Source organism: Phyllostomus discolor, chromosome 2 (assembly GCF_004126475.2).
Source record: "Phyllostomus discolor isolate MPI-MPIP mPhyDis1 chromosome 2, mPhyDis1.pri.v3, whole genome shotgun sequence".
NCBI lineage: Eukaryota > Metazoa > Chordata > Mammalia > Chiroptera > Phyllostomidae > Phyllostomus > Phyllostomus discolor.
The window spans coordinates 161,107,007-161,127,722 of NC_040904.2; the positions used below are offsets into that span (position 1 = coordinate 161,107,007).

General features: G+C 51.5%; 1 protein-coding gene across 8 annotated transcripts; it reads left to right on the forward strand.

Annotated features, from left to right (window-relative positions):
• The first annotated feature begins 568 nt into the window (after positions 1-568).
• Positions 569-20,595, forward strand: SMARCC2 (SWI/SNF related, matrix associated, actin dependent regulator of chromatin subfamily c member 2). 8 transcript variants are annotated; one of them, XM_028533369.2, is made up of 30 exons: positions 608-770; positions 2,829-2,948; positions 3,567-3,652; positions 4,101-4,182; positions 4,289-4,381; positions 5,217-5,286; positions 5,514-5,583; positions 6,332-6,407; positions 6,579-6,710; positions 6,816-6,931; positions 7,291-7,415; positions 8,396-8,455; positions 8,604-8,641; positions 8,897-9,027; positions 9,309-9,380; positions 11,794-11,907; positions 12,319-12,472; positions 13,150-13,242; positions 13,529-13,648; positions 13,738-13,800; positions 14,116-14,374; positions 14,599-14,760; positions 15,036-15,100; positions 15,315-15,450; positions 15,530-15,696; positions 16,063-16,197; positions 17,196-17,556; positions 18,417-18,500; positions 18,777-18,842; positions 19,379-20,595. In XM_028533369.2, the coding sequence occupies exons 1-30, from the start codon at positions 660-662 to the stop codon at positions 19,453-19,455; spliced, it is 3,438 nt and encodes a 1,145-aa protein (XP_028389170.1). In that variant the 5' UTR covers positions 608-659; the 3' UTR covers positions 19,456-20,595. The 8 variants fall into 8 exon arrangements, with proteins under 8 accessions (XP_028389172.1, XP_028389173.1, XP_028389170.1 ...); XM_028533370.2 differs by having other exon boundaries at positions 13,532-13,648; XM_028533371.2 differs by lacking the exon at positions 18,777-18,842 and having other exon boundaries at positions 569-770.
• Positions 20,596-20,716: the final 121 nt, after the last annotated feature.

Here is a 20,716-nt window from a genome sequence, read left to right on the forward strand (position 1 = left end):
GCTATTTAGGAGGCGATGGCGGGGCCTGCAAAGGAAGCAGTTGGAGGGAAGGGGCTGGGTCCCGAGAGTGGCGGCTAGGGGACTCCGCATTAAGGAGTGAGAAGAGTGCTGGGACAAAGGGTTAGGGGTCAGGGAGACTCAGGAAGAGTTTAAAAGGGGAACTCCTGGAGACGGATGACAGGAAGAAACATCTTGGGGAAAGGGATCTGGGGCTCTTTAGGATTAGGGGGCTCCAGGAATTAGGAATGGGCAAGGTGAGGGCCACTGGAAGCTGGGGGCGCCTCAGGGGACGCCCGTCGGCGTTGGAGTAGGACAGGGAGGTGCCAATTCCTCCGCTGATAGGGAGGGGGGAAAATAAAGAGGCTTCATCAGGTCAAGAGAGATCTCAGGGGAGAGGGGCGCCCCCGCCAAGAAGCAGCCACTTCAAGGCTCCCGCTGCCGCCTCCGGGGAGGCCGCCAGGTTCGGTCCCGCACCCGGTGCTCCGCCGCCGCCGCGGCCGGCCGGCCGGCAGGGGGCGCTGCACCGGCCGGGGCCGGCCTAGGCGGCGGGAGGCGGCGGCCGCGGCCGCGGGAGGCGGGCGGAGGAGGCGGAGGAGGCGGAGGAGGCGGGAGCTGAGCTGAGCGGGGCGGGCGGCGGCGGCGGGCCCGAGCCCGAGAAGATGGCGGTGCGGAAGAAGGACGGCGGCCCCAACGTGAAGTACTACGAGGCCGCGGACACAGTGACCCAGTTCGACAACGTGCGGCTCTGGCTCGGCAAGAACTACAAGAAGGTACCCGGGCAGGGCCGCACAGAGACCGGGGGCGGGACAAAGGGACCGCGGCCCCGTAGCGCCCCGGGATCCTGCCCGCCCTCCGGCGGCCCGCGGCCCCTGGTGCAGCCCACAGCGCGCCCTCCGGCCTGCGCCCCTCCCCCAGCCTCTTACCGCCCCCCCCCCACCCCGCCCCACCTCGGGCCTCGGATTCCAGCCTCCGCCCCCACTGCTGCGCCCTCAGCCCGGTGTTTTTCTCCACTGCCCCTGCGGGTCCCGGTACCAGCTGCCCACCCACTGCTAAGCCATCGCCTTCCGGGCTTTTTCGGGAGAGACGGCCGGGGTTGGACTAGGTGTCGATTGCCACCCCCACCCCCCAGCGTGCCCGCCACAGTGCCCGCCACAGCTCCCCACGGAGCCAGGTACTAGCAGGGCTGAGGCCTCCCTGGTGCTTTGTGTACGTTCAGAGAGAGATGATGAAGAAGACAGGAGGGTAAACAGCCACAGAGCAGGCCGTTGACTGCTTCATCAGCCTGAAAAAGGCCCCTACCCTGAGATCACCTGTCTCTACCGCTCGTCCCCCACCTCCAGCCTAGGGGCAGCGAAACCTCTTTGGGAGCCAGGATCTAGGAGGAGTTTTTGGTAGCGACCTCTTCTCAAACCATTCCTCAGGTTCACAATGTAGTCACACCACCACCTGGTCTTGAATTGCCCTGGGTTTGGGGTTCAGAGTCTAGGCCACTCTTTATATCTCTGGCCCCCAACCCCATAACTGTAGATAACAAGGTAGTGAACAAAGGGTTTAAGAAGCCTTACCTGTCTTTCCTACCGAAACTTCCTGGTATTGTCTTTGTCTTTTGGCCTTGTTGAAAGGAACATCTAAACATACGGTTTTTCTCTGGAGACAGTCAGCTTCTCTACTCACTCCCCCCCCCCCCCCCCAGAGGGGTTCTCTTTCTGACTTTCCTTTACTTCTCCAGTTCTTCCTGCCCAGCTTTGCAGCCGGTCAGAAGTGTAATGAGTGGTTTAGGAGAACGCCCCTCTGATCCTGTTATAATCCTGTTCCTGCTCAGGTCTCTGGGTGTCAGGATCCTGACAAACAGCTGTGGGGTCTGGGGCTTGTCTCTACCTCTGCCTGAGGTTCTGGTTCCCAGGCTTCTACCTTTGACCTTTTAGAAGGGAGATCAATCTAGGGGCTTAGTCTCTGGCTCTGGGGTGATTGACAGCCTGTGACCTGGTTCAGCTTTGGAGCCCTTAGCTCTTTGTCGTTTACCTTTTCCTTCAAGGATCTCTTTACACCTCCCACTGAGAGGAGCACTCTTCACTGTGATTAGGGTTGAGGAAACAGGGGTCAAAAGGTAAAGAGAAAGTTAGCCTCCTGACTCAATTTAAAATTAGAACAGAAGGCAAGTATGCTAGGTAGCATAATATGGAAATGTTCAAGAATGCCCAGAGTTACTTGTCACAGCTGGAGTTTCCTCAGAAAAGACAGATGTGGTCTTGTTCTTTTCCACCAGGCTGTCAAAGAGCCTGGTCCTTCCCATCCAGGAGGGCCTGTGAAGATATTTGTGCCCTGTTCCTAGCAGAAGCAGAACGCACAAGCTCACTCTGTTTGCTCTGCCTCACTGCTTTGCACCTTCTTAGTAAGCCATATTATAGGGGGAATCATGGCCTTCCACAAAGTTACCCCAAGAAATATACTGTTGTCTCACTTAAAGCCTCAAAGGTATTCTTTCTATGGCCTGAACTCAGTGAACCTTCAGAAGTTTACAGCCCTCTGGGTAGAGATCAGGGTCTGCAACTCCGATGTCAGGGTGTACCTAAGGATGAGTAGGAATTCCCCTTGTCCTCAGCACCCAGCACTGACATCTTGGGTTGGGGGCAGCAGAATTGCAACTTTCAGGTGAGGGGTATAGAGGGCCTCCCTTCTGCCATTTTCTTTATAGAGACTAGACACACAGAGGAAGAAGACACAATTTTCTCTGCCCCAGATGTTTCCAGAGCTCCTGGGGAAGAAATAGGGAAGAGGTGGACAATTTATCTGGAGTCTATTTTTGTTCTTTCTCTTTATTTCCCCAGTATATACAAGCTGAACCACCCACCAACAAGTCCCTGTCTAGCCTGGTTGTACAGTTGCTACAATTTCAGGAAGAAGTTTTTGGCAAACATGTCAGCAATGCACCGCTCACTAAACTGCCGGTGAGTGCAAAAGCAAGGAGGTAAACCCTCCAAACTTGAGAGGAAGCTATTTTTGTTTTTTGTAAATTTCATAATTTTTGAGATTTGGGGTAATTCTTTACCATCTCTACCTCTGGTCAGGGCATTGCTGCCTTGACCTAGTCCCCAATTTACCATTCCCTGTGTCTTAGTAATACTTTGTGCAATGGGCTATTTCAGAATGTGTGAACTTGGTGCATGAAAGTCTTGTGGCATCGTTAAGAGGGTATGAGATTTGGATTTGTACATGCTTGTGTTCAAATCCTGGTCCTGTCACTTGGTGTCTCTGTGACTTTGACAAGCAACTGAAACCTTTTGTGCCTTGGTTCCTTCATCTCTAAATGGGATTAATATACCTATGTCGTAGGGTTTCTGTAATGGTCAGTGAGGTAACCCAGTAAGTGCTTGGCACAGTGGGGCTTTGTGAATGTGGTTTCTTTTTCTCCCCTCTTCTAGGCCACATGATACAATGGCACAGGGGTTAAGAATTCCAGCCTTGAGAGGGAGATCACTTCAGCATGAGCTTTTGTGAAAGGATTGAGTAATGAGAGAATTTAGGATGTAACTCTTACATACTTCTTCCCTGTCTCAATTTTATAGATCAAATGTTTCCTAGATTTCAAAGCAGGAGGCTCTCTGTGCCACATACTTGCAGCTGCCTACAAATTCAAGAGTGACCAGGGATGGTGAGACACCCTCTCTTTATGCTTCTAACTTTTAGAGGGAATTTCCCTTCGCTGATTCCTTGGGGGTCTTTCTAGGGTGGCAGAGCTTAGGCAGATATTCTTATGAGTGTCTTACTTTGCTAGGTCAGTAGGCCTGACTTGCTAGGTCAGAAAAAATGGCTGAGAGTCAGAGCCAAAATAGTCTTCAAGGATGAGTGAGTGTGTGTGTATGCATCGGTGTGTGTATTGTAGAGGAAAAAAGATTCTTGGGCTGGCATCTCAAGCTTTGCTTTGTCCTTCAGACTAAATACAAAGTGAGTTGAGATCAGTGAACCCCAGATCCTAGGCAATTTTGGCAACAGCTGTGGGCAGGATTGCCTCCTAATTTCCCATGTTAAAAGCTCACATACCCTAACGTCATTCCCAGACCTGAGCTATAGTACTCACTAGATTATTGCCTCTTCACAAGGCGGCGTTACGACTTCCAGAATCCATCACGCATGGACCGCAATGTGGAAATGTTCATGACCATTGAGAAGTCCTTGGTTCAGGTACTAGTCAAGAATCTCCCATCCATCTCCCTTCTCACAATAGGAATCCAGAATGCCCCCCCTCCCCACCCTGTGATCTCACTCCACCTATTTCTTCCCCTCACAGAATAATTGCCTGTCTCGACCAAACATTTTTCTATGCCCAGAAATTGAACCCAAGCTGCTAGGCAAACTAAAGGACATTATCAAGAGACATCAGGTGAGTGGGTGGGTCAGGAGAGGTTTTTGTAAACTCCATGACTCTTTTCCTGATGTTTTCCATTTGATATAAAGCCCTTGGAGGCCATGTTTTCTATGGCAGAGGTGCCTGTATCCACTTAGAGAATGACTAGACTTGCGGCTGTGAGCTGCTGTTTCTCTGTCTCCTCCTCTACTTTCCCAGTCTTGACAGGTTTGGGTCACTGTTCCTAGAGACTGTGTGGGCCTGTGGGCAGAAACAAAGCATCTACTTCCACTGAGCTAGACATTGCCTGACTTCAGAGAAATGAAATCTTTGCTCTGTGGAACTCTAGAATAACAAGCAGATGTCATTGCTAGAGATACACAGTCAACTTTACGTTTCCCATGTGTAGATTATTTATTCAGAGGGAACATCTGTAGCAGTTTTTAATTCTTTGACTTTTTTCCATTATTACTACAATCCTATTTCCGTCTGCTATTCAGCTGGTGTATGCTTAGTAGAGAGTGCAAACTAACTTTAATGCCACTTTGAGCCTGACTGGTGTGGCTCAGTGGATTGAGTGCCAGCCTGTGAACCAAAGAGTCACCTGCTGGATTCCCAGTCAGGGCACATGCCTGGGTTGTAGGCCAGGTCCCCAGTAGGGGGCGTGCAAGAGATACACATTGATGTTTCTCCCCCTCTCTCCTTCCCTTCCCCTCTGTCTAAAAGTAAATAAATAAAATCTTTTTTAAAAATACAATTTTGAGCAAAATATGATCAGGAAGGCAGATGTGTGGTTAAATCTTTGATTTATTTATACCCATGAATAATTTAGAGAGGACTATATTCACCTGCTTGTTTTTGCGCCATCCAGGGAACGGTCACTGAAGATAAGAACAATGCTTCCCATGTTGTGTATCCTGTCCCAGGGAACCTGGAAGAAGGTGAGACCCGGCTTTTCCCAGCTATTGCAGTGAACGGCCTGGACTAGGAGGTGGAGGACTGCTGAGATCCCACGTGGTGCCTGGGCTTCTCTCTCCTTTCAACCCTAAATCCTCCTATCATCATACGTTTTCATTTCCAGGTCCTCTGCTGCAACAGGAGTTGTATACAGAGTTACTTTTTTGTACCCCATTACTTATACCTCTCCCTGCTCTGTCTCTATCCCCAGAGGAATGGGTACGACCCGTCATGAAGAGGGATAAGCAGGTTCTTCTGCACTGGGGCTATTACCCGGACAGGTGAGGATGGGATCCTGGGGCAGGTGTAAGCACGAAAGCCAGATGGAGAAGCGCTAGACCATCTGGCAAAGCAACTAGGAGTGATTTGGGGAGGTATTGGGGGGGATTTATTTTATTTTTTACTTTATTATCTTTTGAGGTTAGTTTTAGTTTTGTTAATTTGTTCTCCTCCCTCCTATTATGCGAATCCTCTGTCTTGGGGGAGGTTTATACTTACTGGACAAGGGTTAGGCTAAAAGGATTGAGGCTTTATGTGTAAAATGGTTATCCCAGTATAATTTTTGATTAATAACTATTAGAAACAATCTAAATGTCTATTGGTGGGAAAATGTTTCAGCCAATTTGTGTGTCTATGCAATGGGCTATTATGCAGCCTTTAAACTCATAGAAATAATATTGATAATTTATAGATGAATATTAACTGCAAAGATAGGATGTAAAATAACTCCAGTGTCATTGCAGTTATTTAAAAACAAAATCATACAGGAAAAAGTAACTGGAAAAAACATATACTGAATGTCACGTGTAGTTGGGTTAGCATGATCCTTTTTATTTTTGAAATATTTTGTAATTGTTTTTATTACTTTGTAATGCAAAGAATCCCAATGGTAACTAGAAAAATAGGTATACCAAGAAAAGAACCCAGAACGCAATACTTTTTGTACATGGAAAAGGTAAAAGGTTCACACTTCCCTTTTCCACAACTCTGTCTCATTGGTTTTGTTTTGTGCTGGGTTTCCCATGGCAGTTACGACACGTGGATCCCAGCCAGTGAAATCGAAGCTTCTGTGGAAGATGCTCCAACTCCTGAGAAACCCAGGAAGGTGAGCTTTTCTAGTCCCTCCCCTCCCCGCCCACCCCAAGAAGATGCCAGCACCAGACCATTCTTGGGAGTGAAGCCGCGGCTTCTGTGCCCTGGGCTTTTCTGCCAAGGACCTACAGACAGACCGGCGGCTCCTAGGCCTCTCTGCAGCAAGTCTGCCTTTATGCTTCAGGTTCACGCAAAGTGGATCCTGGACACAGACACCTTCAATGAATGGATGAATGAGGAAGACTATGAAGTAAATGACGACAAAGCCCCTGTCTCTCGCCGAAAGAAGATTTCAGCCAAGACATTGACAGATGAGGTGAAAATTCCTCTTCTTTCTTTCTTGAGGCCTTTGCATAAGTTTCAGAACAAGTCTTCACTGGATACGATCAGCTGACATTCCTCCCTATTCTCCAACCTGCAGGTGAACAGCCCCGATTCAGATCGACGGGACAAAAAGGGGGGGAACTATAAGAAGAGGAAGCGCTCCCCCTCTCCTTCACCAACCCCAGAAGCTAAGAAGAAAAATGCTAAAAAAGGGTATGCCAGCCCCTAACCTGCCCCAGCTTCACCGTTCTCTCCACACTGTGCTGAAGCAAAGGACAAATCCCTTCCCATGACTGCCTGACCCTGCGCTGCTGGCCTTCCAGGAGGGAAGATGGGAAGGACTTCTTCAGCTGCCCAGCTGTTCTAGTCCCAGCCGCTAGTAAACTCAAAGAGAGCTTTATCTCCAAACTAAAGCCTTGGGCCACTTCCCATTATTCTGAGGAAATTGGTTAATGTTTTTCCTCAGTTCTGCCCTTGAGATTCTCTCTTGCTTCCCTCCCCTTGAATTTCGACTTCCAGGGACTCCTTGTCCAAGGATGACTGGATTCTCTTTCACTCTCCTTCCTTCCCAGGCCCTCAACACCTTACACGAAATCCAAGCGTGGCCACAGAGAAGAGGAGCAAGAAGACCTAACAAAGGACATGGATGAGCCCTCCCCGGTCCCCAACGTAGAAGAGGTGACATTGCCCAAAACAGGTACGGGCCAGGCCTAGCTCCTGGGCCTGCCGGACCTGCCCCTACTCTGTGAAACCCCCTGAATAGGCTGACTCCCTAGTCAGCTCCAGGCCTAGATGGTCTTCCCATCGCTATGGATGGTCCTCCAACCTCGCACCTGTAACTGAGTTGCGGCGTGCCTGGGCATGATGGTAGTTGTCTCCATACTCCTTTTGATTTTGCAGCCCCAGTGGGAAAATATATTTGAGCAGAATTATGCATGAACTGTTACATCACTATCTTATGAACGTTATAAAACACATCAAACATCTAAAAATGGGAAAATGTAAAGGATAAAATTGGAAAACAAATATAAAGAGAAGTTCTTATATTCTCTGCCTGTGTTCTAGCAGACCACCTTGTGCGTCTCACGTGAGAACCTCCCATGGTGACCACCGCTCCTCGGCGCTGGTCGTCGGCAGTCTAGCCCAGACACCTTCCAGCACGTTTCAGGGGCAGGGCAAAGAGGGCCCCTGAGAGAGGAGCTCTGGCTCCCAGCCCCTAATCAATCAGAGTAGCTCTCCTCTCTGTCTGTGTTTTCTCTGGAGCTTTTGTGTGTGAATTCAGTTGAAAAAAGTGTCCTCTGCTTTCAAAAATATTTGAGATCCAGCCGCTCCTCTACAGCGGGATTGGGTCAGACTCTGTCTCAGTTCGTTCAGAACTACAGATACATAGATGCGGATAAGGGCCTGTGGAAGACAAGAATGATCTATGGATGTCCATAGAGTAGAAGATGCTTCTCTATAGGAAAAAAAAGTTAAGTGAATTTTGGGGTGGAGAAGGGGGGAAAGTGGCAAGTAAATTTCAAACCCTAGAGTGATTGCGACTGGAGGAAGTTACTACCTTTTGTGATCAAATGGAGAAAGTTTTTGGAGAAAGTGGACTCTCTAGAACTTGAGAGACTAGAGGTAAGGGCCTGATTCCTGCAGACCCTGTCTGATAAAATGACTCTTTCCTGGCAGTCAACACTAAGAAGGACTCGGAGTCAGCCCCAGTCAAAGGAGGCACCATGACCGACTTGGGTAAGGCGTGGGGCATGGGGCAAGGCAGCCAGAGCCCTGGGGAGGGGAGGTCAGCCGCCACCCTCCCCCAACTTGCCAGGCCTCAGAAAGTGGGACTCTTCTCGGCTCCTTGGGGGGCTTCAGCCTTCTGTTTTGGTGTCTCTTTCAGATGAACAGGAGGATGAAAGCATGGAGACCACGGGCAAGGTGGAGCCAGTTTAGAGAGGCCCTACCTCTCTATGTGATTCTGATTTGTGATTATAAAGTTCCCTCTGCCCAGACTTTTCCCACCCTAAGCTAATTCTACCTATTGATCAAAACCAACACTTTTCTAGTTCTGGGGCCCATAACTGTTCGTTCCCACACCTGTCTTTAGTGCCCATATTCCTGGGGCGTAGGAGAAGCAGGGGGTTGCCAGGGGCAGTGGGAATGCTGAGTGTCCAGCAGCCTCCGTACTTGTAGGATGAGGATGAGAACAGTACGGGGAACAAGGGGGAGCAGACCAAGAACCCGGACCTGCATGAGGACAACGTGACAGAGCAGACCCACCACATCATCATTCCCAGCTATGCAGCCTGGTTTGACTATAATAGGTACCGTTGCCCCCGCTTCTCGCCAGACACTTCCCTCCCTGCCTTCTGGGGTCAGCGTGTTGTTCCCCTTCCTGCCTCTGAATAGGTCTTTTCTTCCTCAGCCAGATAGACCGGGGCACGCTTCAGTGTTAGGGGAGCCCTAGCGGGAAGTTCTCCCCAAGCGTCTGACTCCCTCCTGCTGTCCCCAACTGTTTTCCTGCCCTACCTTCTCGGCCTTTCCTCCCTTTGGGGCTCCCATGTCTCCACTAGGCCTTCTGAATTCCCTCTGGCTTCTGTTGCAGTGTTCATGCCATTGAGCGGAGGGCTCTCCCAGAGTTCTTCAACGGCAAGAACAAGTCCAAGACTCCAGAAATGTAAGGAAATCTCAGCTCGTGAGTCTCTTTCTCCCCCTGTCCCCATTCATTCTTCCTGATCCAGCAACATCCAGTTTAGCAAACATTTCTTGAGCTCCTTCCATGATCCGGACCCTTGTGCAAGGCATACCAGGATGTGATCTCTGCCCCCAGGCAGCCCCAGACCAGCTCTGGGGCTGCGGTAGCATGCTCTCCAGGATTTTCCTGGGGGCTGTGTAAGCATGTGTCTCTGTGAAAAAAAAAGTACCTGCTCCAGCTCCTCCGTTTGTTTTAACAGGGTACAGAGCCTTTCAGTCTATAATTACTGATGTTACCCAAGATGCAGATATTCCTAGCAAAAGTTATAGCTTTGACTAAAATGTAAGTGACTTATCAGGCTGGTTATTGAAAGTAGGTTTTAATAGAAAAAACAAGGAAAATCTATTAAGACCCAGGTCTGTGAATTAAGGGGTGGAGAGGGCTCTCCGGAGAGAAGTGCCAGGTAAGTGAAGGCTTGGGGCTCGGCGGCCTTCATCTCCTCCAGGGCGTCGCCCTGGGTGGGACCTGCCTGGCTCTGGCTGGGACCTGGCGGTCTGCTCTAGGCAGGGGTGCTGCGGGACCAGCATCACGATGGGATGGGGAGCCTGCCGAGCCGAGGTTCCCTGGGAGCCCAGCGGGCAGGCTTCCAGCTGTTCCTCAGCTTCCCCTCTCTGGGGCCACCTTCCCTTCCTACGGTGTTTCTTTGCCTGTAGTTTGGTTGCTTCTCTCCTCCCCCTCCTCCTCCTCCTCCTCCCCCAGGGGGAAGCAGTGTGTGGAGAAGCCCTGCTTTTGCCGGGGAGCAGGAAGTGAGCAGGTGACAGGGCTCAGCATGATTTGCAGGCAGGGTTGGAACCTGAGCTGTTCCACACTTGGCACTCTGTTTTTTAAATAGTTATGTTTTACTTTCTGATCTGGAGATACATCAGATTCACCAGGAAGAGAGAATTGTAGATTTTTTTAGGTCCTCATCTGAGGACATGCATACTGACGTGAGAGAGAACACTGACCAGTTGTCTCTCCTACGTTCCCTGACCAGGGACTGAACCCTCGACCGTTGGGTTTAGTTTAAACGATACCTCGCCCCACGGAGCCCTGCCGGCCAGGGAAGAATCATATGTTTTTAGATCTGGAAGACAGCTTATAAGCTGTATAGCACTGACCATGTTAAAAATGAAAAAACCGGAGGCCTGTTGGAATGCTGTGACTGGCACAGAAAGGGCACAGCTGTTTCCGGTGGCATTTGGTGGATTCGAAACCATGTTTCCTCACACTTTGCACTTTTGGTATAAAATAGTCAGTGATGAGAATTGCCCGCGTTCATTGAGAGCTTACTGTCTCCCGGGCACTATCCTAAGTGTCCTCCATACACTGACTGGTTCTCCACATCATCTTTACAGGAAAGTCCTATTGTTATCATCAGTTTACTGATCCAAAAACTGATGTACAGAGAGGGGTTAAGTTACTTGCTTAAGGTCACACAGCTAGTAAGTAGTAAAACCAGGATCTGAATCCTTTAGTCTAGGACATGGTCTCAAACTTCATACTGTACCACACAACGGCTACCATTTTTTGAGCTTCTACAATGTGCCTGGCTCTGTGCTAGGTCTTCACAGGCCTTTCTAACCCTCACAGGCACTCCATTTTATGGATGAAGAAATTGAGAGGCAAAGATTTAAGTAACTTGCCTTAGGCCCTGCTGGTAGAACTGGGATTTGAACTTAGATCTTTCCATGTTCAAAATATATTCTTTGCCCTGGTCAGTGTGGCTCAGGTAGAGCATCATCCTGTAACCAAAGGGCTGCAGGTTCAATTCCCGGTCAGGGCCACATATCTATCTAGGTTGTGGGTTCCATCCTTGGTCTGGGCATGTGTGATCCCCAGTCCAGGCCCATACTGGAGGCAACCAATCAATGCCTCTTTCTCGCATCAATATATCTCCCTCTCCCTACCTCCCTTCCTTGTCTTTCTAAAAGCAAACTAAAAATGTCCTCGGGCGAGGATAGAAAAAAAAAACTAAAACAAATATATTCTTTGTACCATGTCATGCTGACTGGTTGGATACATAGGTACAGACATCTCTTTAATATCTGCATTTGGAAATAAGGCCGCCCCCTTTCTTTCACCTTTTGATTCTTTATTTAAAAGTTGAGTGAATCATCCCTAAATACAGCCAAGGACAAAATACACTTAACTAAAAACCTTATCATGGAGAATGTCAGCAGTGTTTGAACCCCTGGCATCATGCACGCAGTAAGCCCACATCGTTTATTGAGTCAAATGGCCCTCTTTTCTTCATCACCCAGGAGGAGCCACTAGCTCCTTTATTATTTTTCCTGCCCATCAGCCCTCAGTAGACATTTATTTTTCTACCTCATTTTTCCTCTCTCCTTCTAAGCTACCTGGCCTATCGCAACTTCATGATTGACACCTACCGCCTGAACCCCCAAGAGTATCTCACCTCCACCGCCTGCCGCAGGAACCTGGCAGGCGACGTCTGTGCCATCATGAGGTGGGTTTTGCAGCTGAGACAAGGGATATGTCAGGATGTCCGCTCACAGGTCTCTCTGGGCAGAAATAGGGTTGCCAGCAAGGAATGTGGGGGAACGAACAGGAAGAAACAGCTCTAGAGAAGGTGAAGTGCAGGTTCGGGTATGCGGGACCTGAGGGGATGGCAGTGGCACTCTCTGAAGTGTGGAAGGAAGGAAGGAAGGAGAAAGAAAGGAGAAATAGCACATCTGTGGTCGAAGGATTCTCGTTCAATTTTCCTGGCTGTCCGGGAGGAGATGAGATCTCCCAGGGAGTAGAATGAGTCGAGAAAGAGGGCTGGGGAGAGGGAGCTTTCGTCTCCCACTCCTGCCCCCAGCTCTCCTCACACACCTTTCTGGTTGTCCTGGGACCCTGTCTCCCTCTCTCTTCTCAGGGTCCATGCCTTCCTAGAACAGTGGGGTCTCATTAACTACCAGGTGGACGCTGAGAGTCGACCAACCCCAATGGGGCCTCCACCCACTTCTCACTTCCACGTCTTGGCAGACACACCCTCGGGGCTAGTGCCTCTGCAGCCCAAGACCCCACAGGTAGGGTGAGGGGCTGTGGGGACAGGGTGGGGTGGGTCAAATTGGGCTTCTTTGGACTTTTCTTTTTCTGGTTTTTTAGGGTATGGTTCAGAAGTGTTTTGAGGCTTCTTCCTTTTCTGTAGCATGCAAAGGGTGACAGGAATCAGCCCCAGGTGTTTAGCAACCTCGCTCAGTCTCTGTACCTCAGACGGCGAGGCCTTGCTGAGGCAGAAGAGATGTTCCTTGTCCTCTAGGAGCAGGAAGACTAATGTAGGGGGTGGAACAGACAGAGAAAAATGGCTTAAAATTCAGTTGCATGAAATTTTTTAACTTTGTCATGTTTCCAACATTTTTTCATTTTCTTCTCATAGTTATTATCACTTCCATTTTTCCACTTCCATTTCATAAATTATAAGAATTGAGAGAAGAAAGATTATGTGGCTTGCCCAAGGTCACTGAGTACTAAATCTAGGATTATAACCTAACTGTCCAGCTCCCAAGAGAATCTGTAAAGACATATGTGAATACAAATGGCTATCACGCCAATTATAGATCTAACTAGTCGTTAAAGGAACATGGAACAGTGGCACGAGTGCCCCCAGCGTATGCAGGCCACCCAGCGGTTGGTCTTGAGGCCTCTAGGGCCTCCGCCAGGTGTTCCCTGCCCAGCCTCCATGACGTCAAGCTCTGTCCCCCAGGGCCGCCAGGTTGATGCTGACACCAAAGCTGGGCGCAAGGGCAAAGAGCTGGACGACCTGGTGCCAGAGACCGCTAAGGGCAAGCCAGAGCTGGTAGGTGGGGTGTAGACCCTGCTGGGCTTATTTGCCCCTTTATTGGGGGGCCCCTGCCCGGGAAGAAGAGACATGAGAGCAGAGGAGCTACAGCAGTGAGGGAGGAAGCCCCGCCCAGGGGTGTCGAGGCTTTGGGAAGGAAGCTCCTTTTGTCTCCTCTGTGTCTCTGCCTCTGTCTCTGTCTCTCTGTCTCTCTCTCTGTCTCTGTCTCTCTCTGTCTGTCTCTCTCTCTCCCTGGCTCCTGGTGGTCATTTGTACTCACCTCTTTCTTTCCCTCAACAAATAGCAGACCTCTGCTTCCCAACAAATGCTCAACTTCCCTGACAAAGGCAAAGAGAAACCAACAGACATGCAGAACTTCGGGCTACGCACAGACATGTATACAAAGAAGAACGTCCCCTCCAAGGTACGGAGTTGTGGGGCGACTCGCAGCCCGAGAGCCTTCACTGCTCAGAGGCTACAGGCCCCCCTGACCCACCTGTGCCTCTCCTGCAGAGCAAAGCTGCGGCCAGTGCCACTCGAGAGTGGACGGAACAGGAGACCCTGCTACTCCTGGAGGTAACTGGGGCAAAGAAAAGAGTGGTCTACACACAGAGAAGTGGCCGGGGTGCCAGGCGCATTCGTGGGCGGGGCGAGCGTGATCTCGCCCTCAGCCCCTCTCCTCCCCGATGCCCGCTGCACCTGGCCCAGGGAACAGCTCCAGGCCAGGGATCTGGGCCGTTTTCTTAACTCCACATCCTTTCTCCGTGCTGTGTGGAAGGCCCCCTTGAATACCACAGAGCTGTGAAGCCAGCTACCCTTAGTTAAGTTGGGAGTTGACCTTCAAGGAAAAGGGCTAAATAAGCCAAGTTGTGTCCCCACCGCCACCACCAGGCACTGGAAATGTACAAAGACGACTGGAACAAGGTATCCGAGCACGTGGGGAGCCGCACGCAGGATGAGTGCATCTTGCATTTTCTCCGTCTCCCCATCGAAGACCCGTACTTGGAAGACTCGGAGGCCTCTCTGGGCCCCCTGGCCTACCAGCCCATCCCCTTCAGTCAGTCCGGCAACCCTGTGATGAGCACTGTTGCCTTCCTGGCCTCTGTCGTCGATCCTCGAGTCGCCTCTGCTGCCGCGAAGTCAGCTCTAGGTAATGTGGAGGGGTCCTGGCTTCTTGGTTTGCGTGTGAAGAACTGATTCCTCGGGCCTTGAGACCCCGTCAGCTCGGCTGCCCTACTGGCCTTTCTTCTGCTGGCATGAGCACAGGCACTGGGCTGGCTCCATGCTGCCTGGATGAAGAGATGGGCTTTCCCTGGGGTAGCGGAACTGCCCGCCTGCCCCCACTCCCAGCCTCATCCCCTCTGGATCTTACAGAGGAGTTCTCCAAAATGAAGGAAGAGGTACCCACCGCCTTGGTGGAAGCCCACGTTCGGAAGGTGGAGGAAGCAGCCAAAGTGACAGGCAAGGCAGACCCTGCCTTTGGTTTGGAAAGTAGTGGTATTGCCGGAACCACCTCTGATGAGCCTGAACGGATCGGTAAGGCTGGCAGGTTCCCAGATTCCTCCCCTCCCACCCAGAGCCTGAGCCACCTGGTCCCCTCTGCTGTCCCTGCCTCAGCTGGCCTCAGCATATGACAAATGGAAAATTGGGGGGGGGGGGGGCGGGTATTTTTGCCAGGACTTTACCTTAGGCACTACGGTTCCCTATTGGTCCTCTCCCTGAGATTTTGGCTAGGAAAAGGGGCTATGGGAAAAGTATCACAGAGACAGACTGTATCAGCCATTTCCCATTTCCTCTTCCCCTGGGCCCAGAGGAGAGCGGGACTGACGAGGCGCGGGCGGAGGGCCAGGCCACAGAGGAGAAGAAGGAGCCCAAGGTACATCAGGGTTGACCTGGGCCCGGAGGGTCGGGGGGCAGGCATGGCACCGTGGTGATGGGGAGTTGGCCAGTCCAGCTCAAGTGGGCGAGGGCTGGGCTTCTCCTGGAGCCATAGCACCTCCCAAGTAAGAGGTATAGATGTATTTCCCAGTCCGGACCCTTTGTGTGAGAACCTGTCACCCTGACATCGTCTGCTCTTCTTGGGCCTCCAGGAACCTCGAGAAGGAGTCGGGGCTGTAGAGGAAGAAGTGAAGGAGAAGACCAGCGAGGCTCCCAAAAAGGATGAAGAGAAAGGGAAAGAAGGTGACAGTGAGAAGGAGTCAGAAAAGAATGATGGGGACCCCATAGGTGAGCCCCCCAGCCTGGTGGTTGAAGTCCAGGAGACAGTGGGGAGGCTGTAGGACTAACAACCCTGTTCCTGGCCCAGTTGACACTGAGAAGGAGAAGGAACCGAAGGAGGGGCAGGAGGAAGTGCTGAAGGAAGTGGTGGAGTCGGAGGGGGAAAGGAAGACCAAGGTGGAGCGGGACATCGGTGAGGGCAATCTCTCCACTGCTGCTGCTGCCGCGCTGGCTGCCGCCGCCGTGAAGGCCAAGGTGAGGGCCAGAGACCCAGAGACCTCAACAGGGAGATCCCCCCCTTCCCTGATCTCACTTCATCTGGAGGCTTGCCTCATCCCTTAAATATTGCCATTTCCTTTTTCTTCTGATTTTAAGAGGGAGAGTTGGTCATTGCTACTCTTAAGCTTTTACCACCCTCGGATTATTTGACCTTCTCTAGTTCTTTGGCACGCTTTATTTTTCTTCATGTTCTTTTAAAATATCAAGCCTGTGTTACTGTCTGGTTGGGACCACAGCAAGTTCTTTCTTAAAACCTGCCAGCCTCCACCCTGCCTTTCTCTGCCCTGGAATGTCTTCCACTGGGTCTTTCTACTAATGCGCCTTCCACGCACCCTTCCCTAGCACTTGGCTGCCGTTGAGGAGAGGAAGATCAAGTCTCTGGTGGCCCTACTGGTGGAGACTCAGATGAAGAAGCTGGAGATCAAACTTCGGCACTTTGAGGAGCTGGAGACGATCATGGACCGAGAGCGAGAAGCAGTGAGTAATGTCTCCAAGGGGGTCAGCAGAGCTTGGGGAGCCCCACCCTGGTGCTGAGCTGTGCCTTAGTTGAGGATGGGGCAGTGGAGAACAGGGGCAGCAAGCAGCAGGGCAGAAAGCCTTAGACCGACAGGTTTTCCAGACGGAGTGGAGCAGCCCACACCAGGGCAGGAGGAGCCAGCCCCGGGCAGTTAAGGACAAGTGGCCCATGGGCAAAGCCTGGAGATCGAGGCCCAACGGAACGTCAGCTCCTCCATGGGGCAGGGACCCTAGTTCGTTTTCGATGGCTGTATCTCAGGTCCTCGAACAGTGCTTGGCCCACGGGAGACTCTCACTAAGTGTTTGCTGAGAGACTGGACAGGCTGAAGGCATGATGAGAGGGTGGAGGCTTCAGATCCAGGAGATGAGCTTGGAAAGGGGTTGGGATGGACAAGGCATGGACCACTTGGAAAAGCTGTGAAAAGAAACAGAAGACAGGGCCTCTGCCCTGAGAGAACTTACGGTTTCACTAGAGTACGGAGATGTCAAAAAAACCAGTTAATGCTTAAAGAATCTGACAAATTGAAATTAATAAGAGATTTCAAATCAAGTATATAAATCCTGAGGATAATAGAATAAAGGCCCAAAACTCAGAGGTTAGTGAGTTATTCTGGGATGGCTCCCTAAGAATGGTGATGAGTTATTAGCCAGTTTTTAAGGAAGAAAAACATGAACTGACAAAAGGACTGGAAGGGTTGTCCAAATTAACGACAAGTACAAAGCTTTGGAGCTGAAAGGAGCACGGGCCACCCCAGATTAATTCCATTGAAATGAGAGGCCCTGTGGGCTGCCGCCAGACGATGGGAAGGGGGGAAGAGGACGCCCAAGCACGTAATTTAGGCTTGATGTGGGGAACCATCAGAATGAGAGGTTGGGTTTGTCTGAAGACAATGCAGGGGGCAAGGTGTTTGCCTCTGGAGCTGGTGAACACTGGTAACTGTCCCACTTGGCACTGGCAGCTGGAGTATCAGAGGCAGCAGCTCCTGGCCGACAGGCAAGCTTTCCACATGGAGCAGCTGAAGTATGCGGAGATGAGGGCTCGGCAGCAGCACTTCCAACAAATGCACCAACAGCAGCAGCAGCCACCGCCAGCCCTGCCCCCAGGCTCCCAGCCTATCCCACCTACAGGCGCTGCTGGGCCACCCACGGTCCATGGCTTGGCTATGGCTCCGGCCTCTGTGGCCCCTGCCCCTCCTGGCAGTGGGGCCCCTCCTGGAAGCTTGGGCCCCTCTGAACAGATTGGGCCACAGCAGCAGCAACCAGCCGGAGCCCCGCAGCCAGGGGCAGTCCCACCAGGGGTACCACCCCCTGGACCCCATGGTAAGGGATGGGTTCTTGAACTCTTGCTGACTAGAGGGATCCAGGTGAATGTTCCAGGTCCCCCTCAAAGGGGATCCATGATAGGGCTGGAGATAGAATTGGCCTGTTTCTACTGATGGACCCAGCTGTTTTATATCCCTAAGCCAGCATGGATCTCGCCCCAAACTGATCTTTGCAATTTTTCTCCAAGGATTTACCACTAGTTCTAGGGTCAGGGAGAGGGAAGGTGGTGCCCAGGAGTGGCTAGATCACCCTCCCTGTAAGAGTGAGTTGACATGGCCAGTTCCTTAACACCGAGTCCAGTCTGCGCTCGCACAGTCCAAGTGCGCTGTAAGCACCGTCACGACCTGCGTCCGGAGCCAGACGAGGTCCACTGTAGTTGGTGCATGCTTCCTAAACGTCACAAAGCACAGGTTCTCCCGTGGCTCTCACAGTGTCGTGGAAGGAACCAGTTAGTTCTGTACATAGGTTCCCCGTCAGAATTCCTCTTTCCCAGTGTTTCCTGGGAAGTGACTTTTAGATCTAGGGGCTTAATAGCTTTATGGCTTTATTTTAGATACTAGGATTGACTGATTCCTCAGATGGATGAGTGAATAATGTAATTTAGACAACAATTTTAGAGCAGGTTGGAAGGGTGTTCCTGTTAAATGCGAAGCAGTAGTAGCATCATAACTTCTGAGAGGATCAGTGAAAGGAAGTGGCCTTAGAGTTGATTACTGAGATTCCGGTGCAGAGAAGCCTCGTTTGGGTATAGGTAGGAAATAAATACCAAAGAATTTGCACAGAAAATAAATAAAAAGTGAGTTGATAAGTGAGATTTTCTACCTCTAACCTTCTTGACCTCTCCTCTTTTTTCCCAGGCCCCTCACCGTTCCCCAACCAACAAACTCCTCCCTCATTGATGCCAGGGGCAGTGCCAGGCAGCGGGCACCCAGGCGTGGCGGGTAATGCTCCTTTGGGTTTGCCTTTTGGCATGCCGCCTCCTCCTCCTCCTGCTCCATCCATCATCCCATTTGGTAGTCTAGCCGACTCCATCAGTATTAACCTTCCCCCTCCTCCTAACCTGCATGGGCATCACCACCATCTCCCATTTGCCCCGGGCACTCTCCCCCCACCTAACTTGCCTGTGTCCATGGCGAACCCTCTACATCCTAACCTGCCGGCGACCACCACCATGCCATCTTCCTTGCCTCTCGGGCCGGGGCTCGGATCCGCCGCAGCCCAGAGCCCTGCCATTGTGGCAGCTGTTCAGGGCAACCTCCTGCCCAGTGCCAGCCCACTGCCAGGTGAGAAGGGTCCTGGAGGGGAGATGGGTGAGGGAGAGGGGGCCACGTGGAGGGATGGAGGGCAGGTGGGGAAGGGCTCAGGCACTTTTTGAGCACTCGGATAAGATTAGAATACAGGAGGGTGGGCCTCTGGCTGTCCTCCACCATTCCCCAGCCTGGCAGCTGCCACCTCTGGGATGACGTTGGGGCCTTTCACTGTGGGTCACGGAGGAGTCCTGTGGCACAGAGCATCTCAGTTGTAAACTTGAAAAACAGCTACCCAATTGCATGATGACTGGCATTCCCTTTGCTTGTTCCCGTCACGCTCAAGTGCCCCATTTAGAGAGTTTCCTTGCGGGCAGGAGGATAATGTGGGGTCTGTCAGTTTTCCCAGTGTGAGGTGGGAGAGGGTGTTGGGAAAAGGAGGTTGTACATTGTGGGAACCTCATTCATCTGCCCAGCCATTGCATGCCAGTCCGGTTCCGTTTGTCCATGGCGGCCTGGGTCTGGAGCCCTCTCTCCTCACTCGAGCTGATTCACCTTCCCTTTCTCCGCAGACCCAGGCACCCCCCTGCCTCCAGACCCCACGGCCCCGAGCCCAGGCACGGTCACTCCTGTGCCACCTCCACAGTGAGGAGCCAGCCAGACATCTCTCTCCCTCATCCCCCATGGAGATCAAGGTTCCAGGAACAGCCCTCCCCCCACCACTGGGACCCTTCCCCCGCCTGGAGAGTTCATCACTACGTAAGGAAAGCTATTCCTGCCCCTCCAAAGCCCCAACCATGCCTGTCAGGGGTGTGCATTTTTATATCGGATTATTCAAAGACTTCTGTTCAAAAGATCTTTCTAATGTCTGAGAGAGAGGATAGGATTGAGGGTGCTGCCCTCAAAGGAAGGGCTGGGGGAAGGTGTTTATACAAGGTTCTAATTAACCACTTCTAAGGGTATATCCCCTCAAAACTACTGCATTTTTTATGGATAGAAAAAAAAATTCAGCCCTTTTCAAGGAAATAGGTTTTTTTTTAAAGTATATTGGAACTCCCTCCACCCACCAAAAAAAAAAAAAAAAAACACCCCAGCTTTTACATCTTTTCCGAGGAGGGAGGTGACGTTCTGGAGAGGGCTCTGGGGTTATAGGGTGCAGAGCCTGGCCCCTGCAGCCCTCATTAGTGACCGAGCCAGCTCAGAACCCCCTCGGCCACCCCATGCCCAGTTTATTCCTCCTGCTAATCTGCTGCTTCCTCGGTGTTGGTGTTTTTAGGCCGCCCCAGCTCAGCCAACAGCCCCTCTCCCTCTCAGTGTCTGTTTTGTGTTTTTAAGTCGCCGATGTAGTTGATGTCAGTGTATGTGTATTTGGTGGGGAAACATATTTTGGGGGATTCCTTTGGTCGGTAATAGAGGACGACAGGGCACTCGGGGCTCTTCTTCCTCCCTGGGCTCTATCGGGCTCCCGGGAGACACAGAGAGGGCAGCTAGAAGAAAATGGAACGGTGTAAAAACCTGAACTTTTAAAAAAGCACTTAAGCACCTCCTTCTTATGACTCAGTGGATCATCCCCATAACCTCTTCCCTTCTCCACCAAGCCCACCAGAACCTTGACTGGTAGCTAGGGGTTCCTGGGATTTGGAGACCATGGGGGTGGGAGTGCCCGACCTAGGGTAGTACTGACCCCCGCTTGCAGCTCAGCTCAGCTCCCCAGATTCCGGTGCTTCCCAGGCCAGCCCTCCCCCCTCATCCTTGATGTGAAGGCAGATGTGATTCCAGGCTCCGTCAGTCCCGGCCCCCGCCAGGCCTTTGCTCCTCATGTGCCCGTGTTTCTTTTCTTCTGCGTCTTGGCACCTTCCTTCTGTTCAAAAGTTTTCTGTAAATTTTCTCTTCTTTCTTTCTTTTTCTTT

Excerpts from the sequence above, each read along its gene's own strand:
- SMARCC2 (XM_028533366.2), top strand. The coding sequence starts at position 660 with ATGGCGGTGCGGAAGAAGGACGGCGGCCCCAACGTGAAGTACTACGAG. Across the intron at positions 5,287-5,513 it reads CCCAGGGAACCTGGAAGAAG|AGGAATGGGTACGACCCGTC; the intron begins GTGAGACCCGGC and ends CTCTATCCCCAG. Across the intron at positions 13,649-13,737 it reads AGAAGAACGTCCCCTCCAAG|AGCAAAGCTGCGGCCAGTGC; the intron begins GTACGGAGTTGT and ends CCTCTCCTGCAG.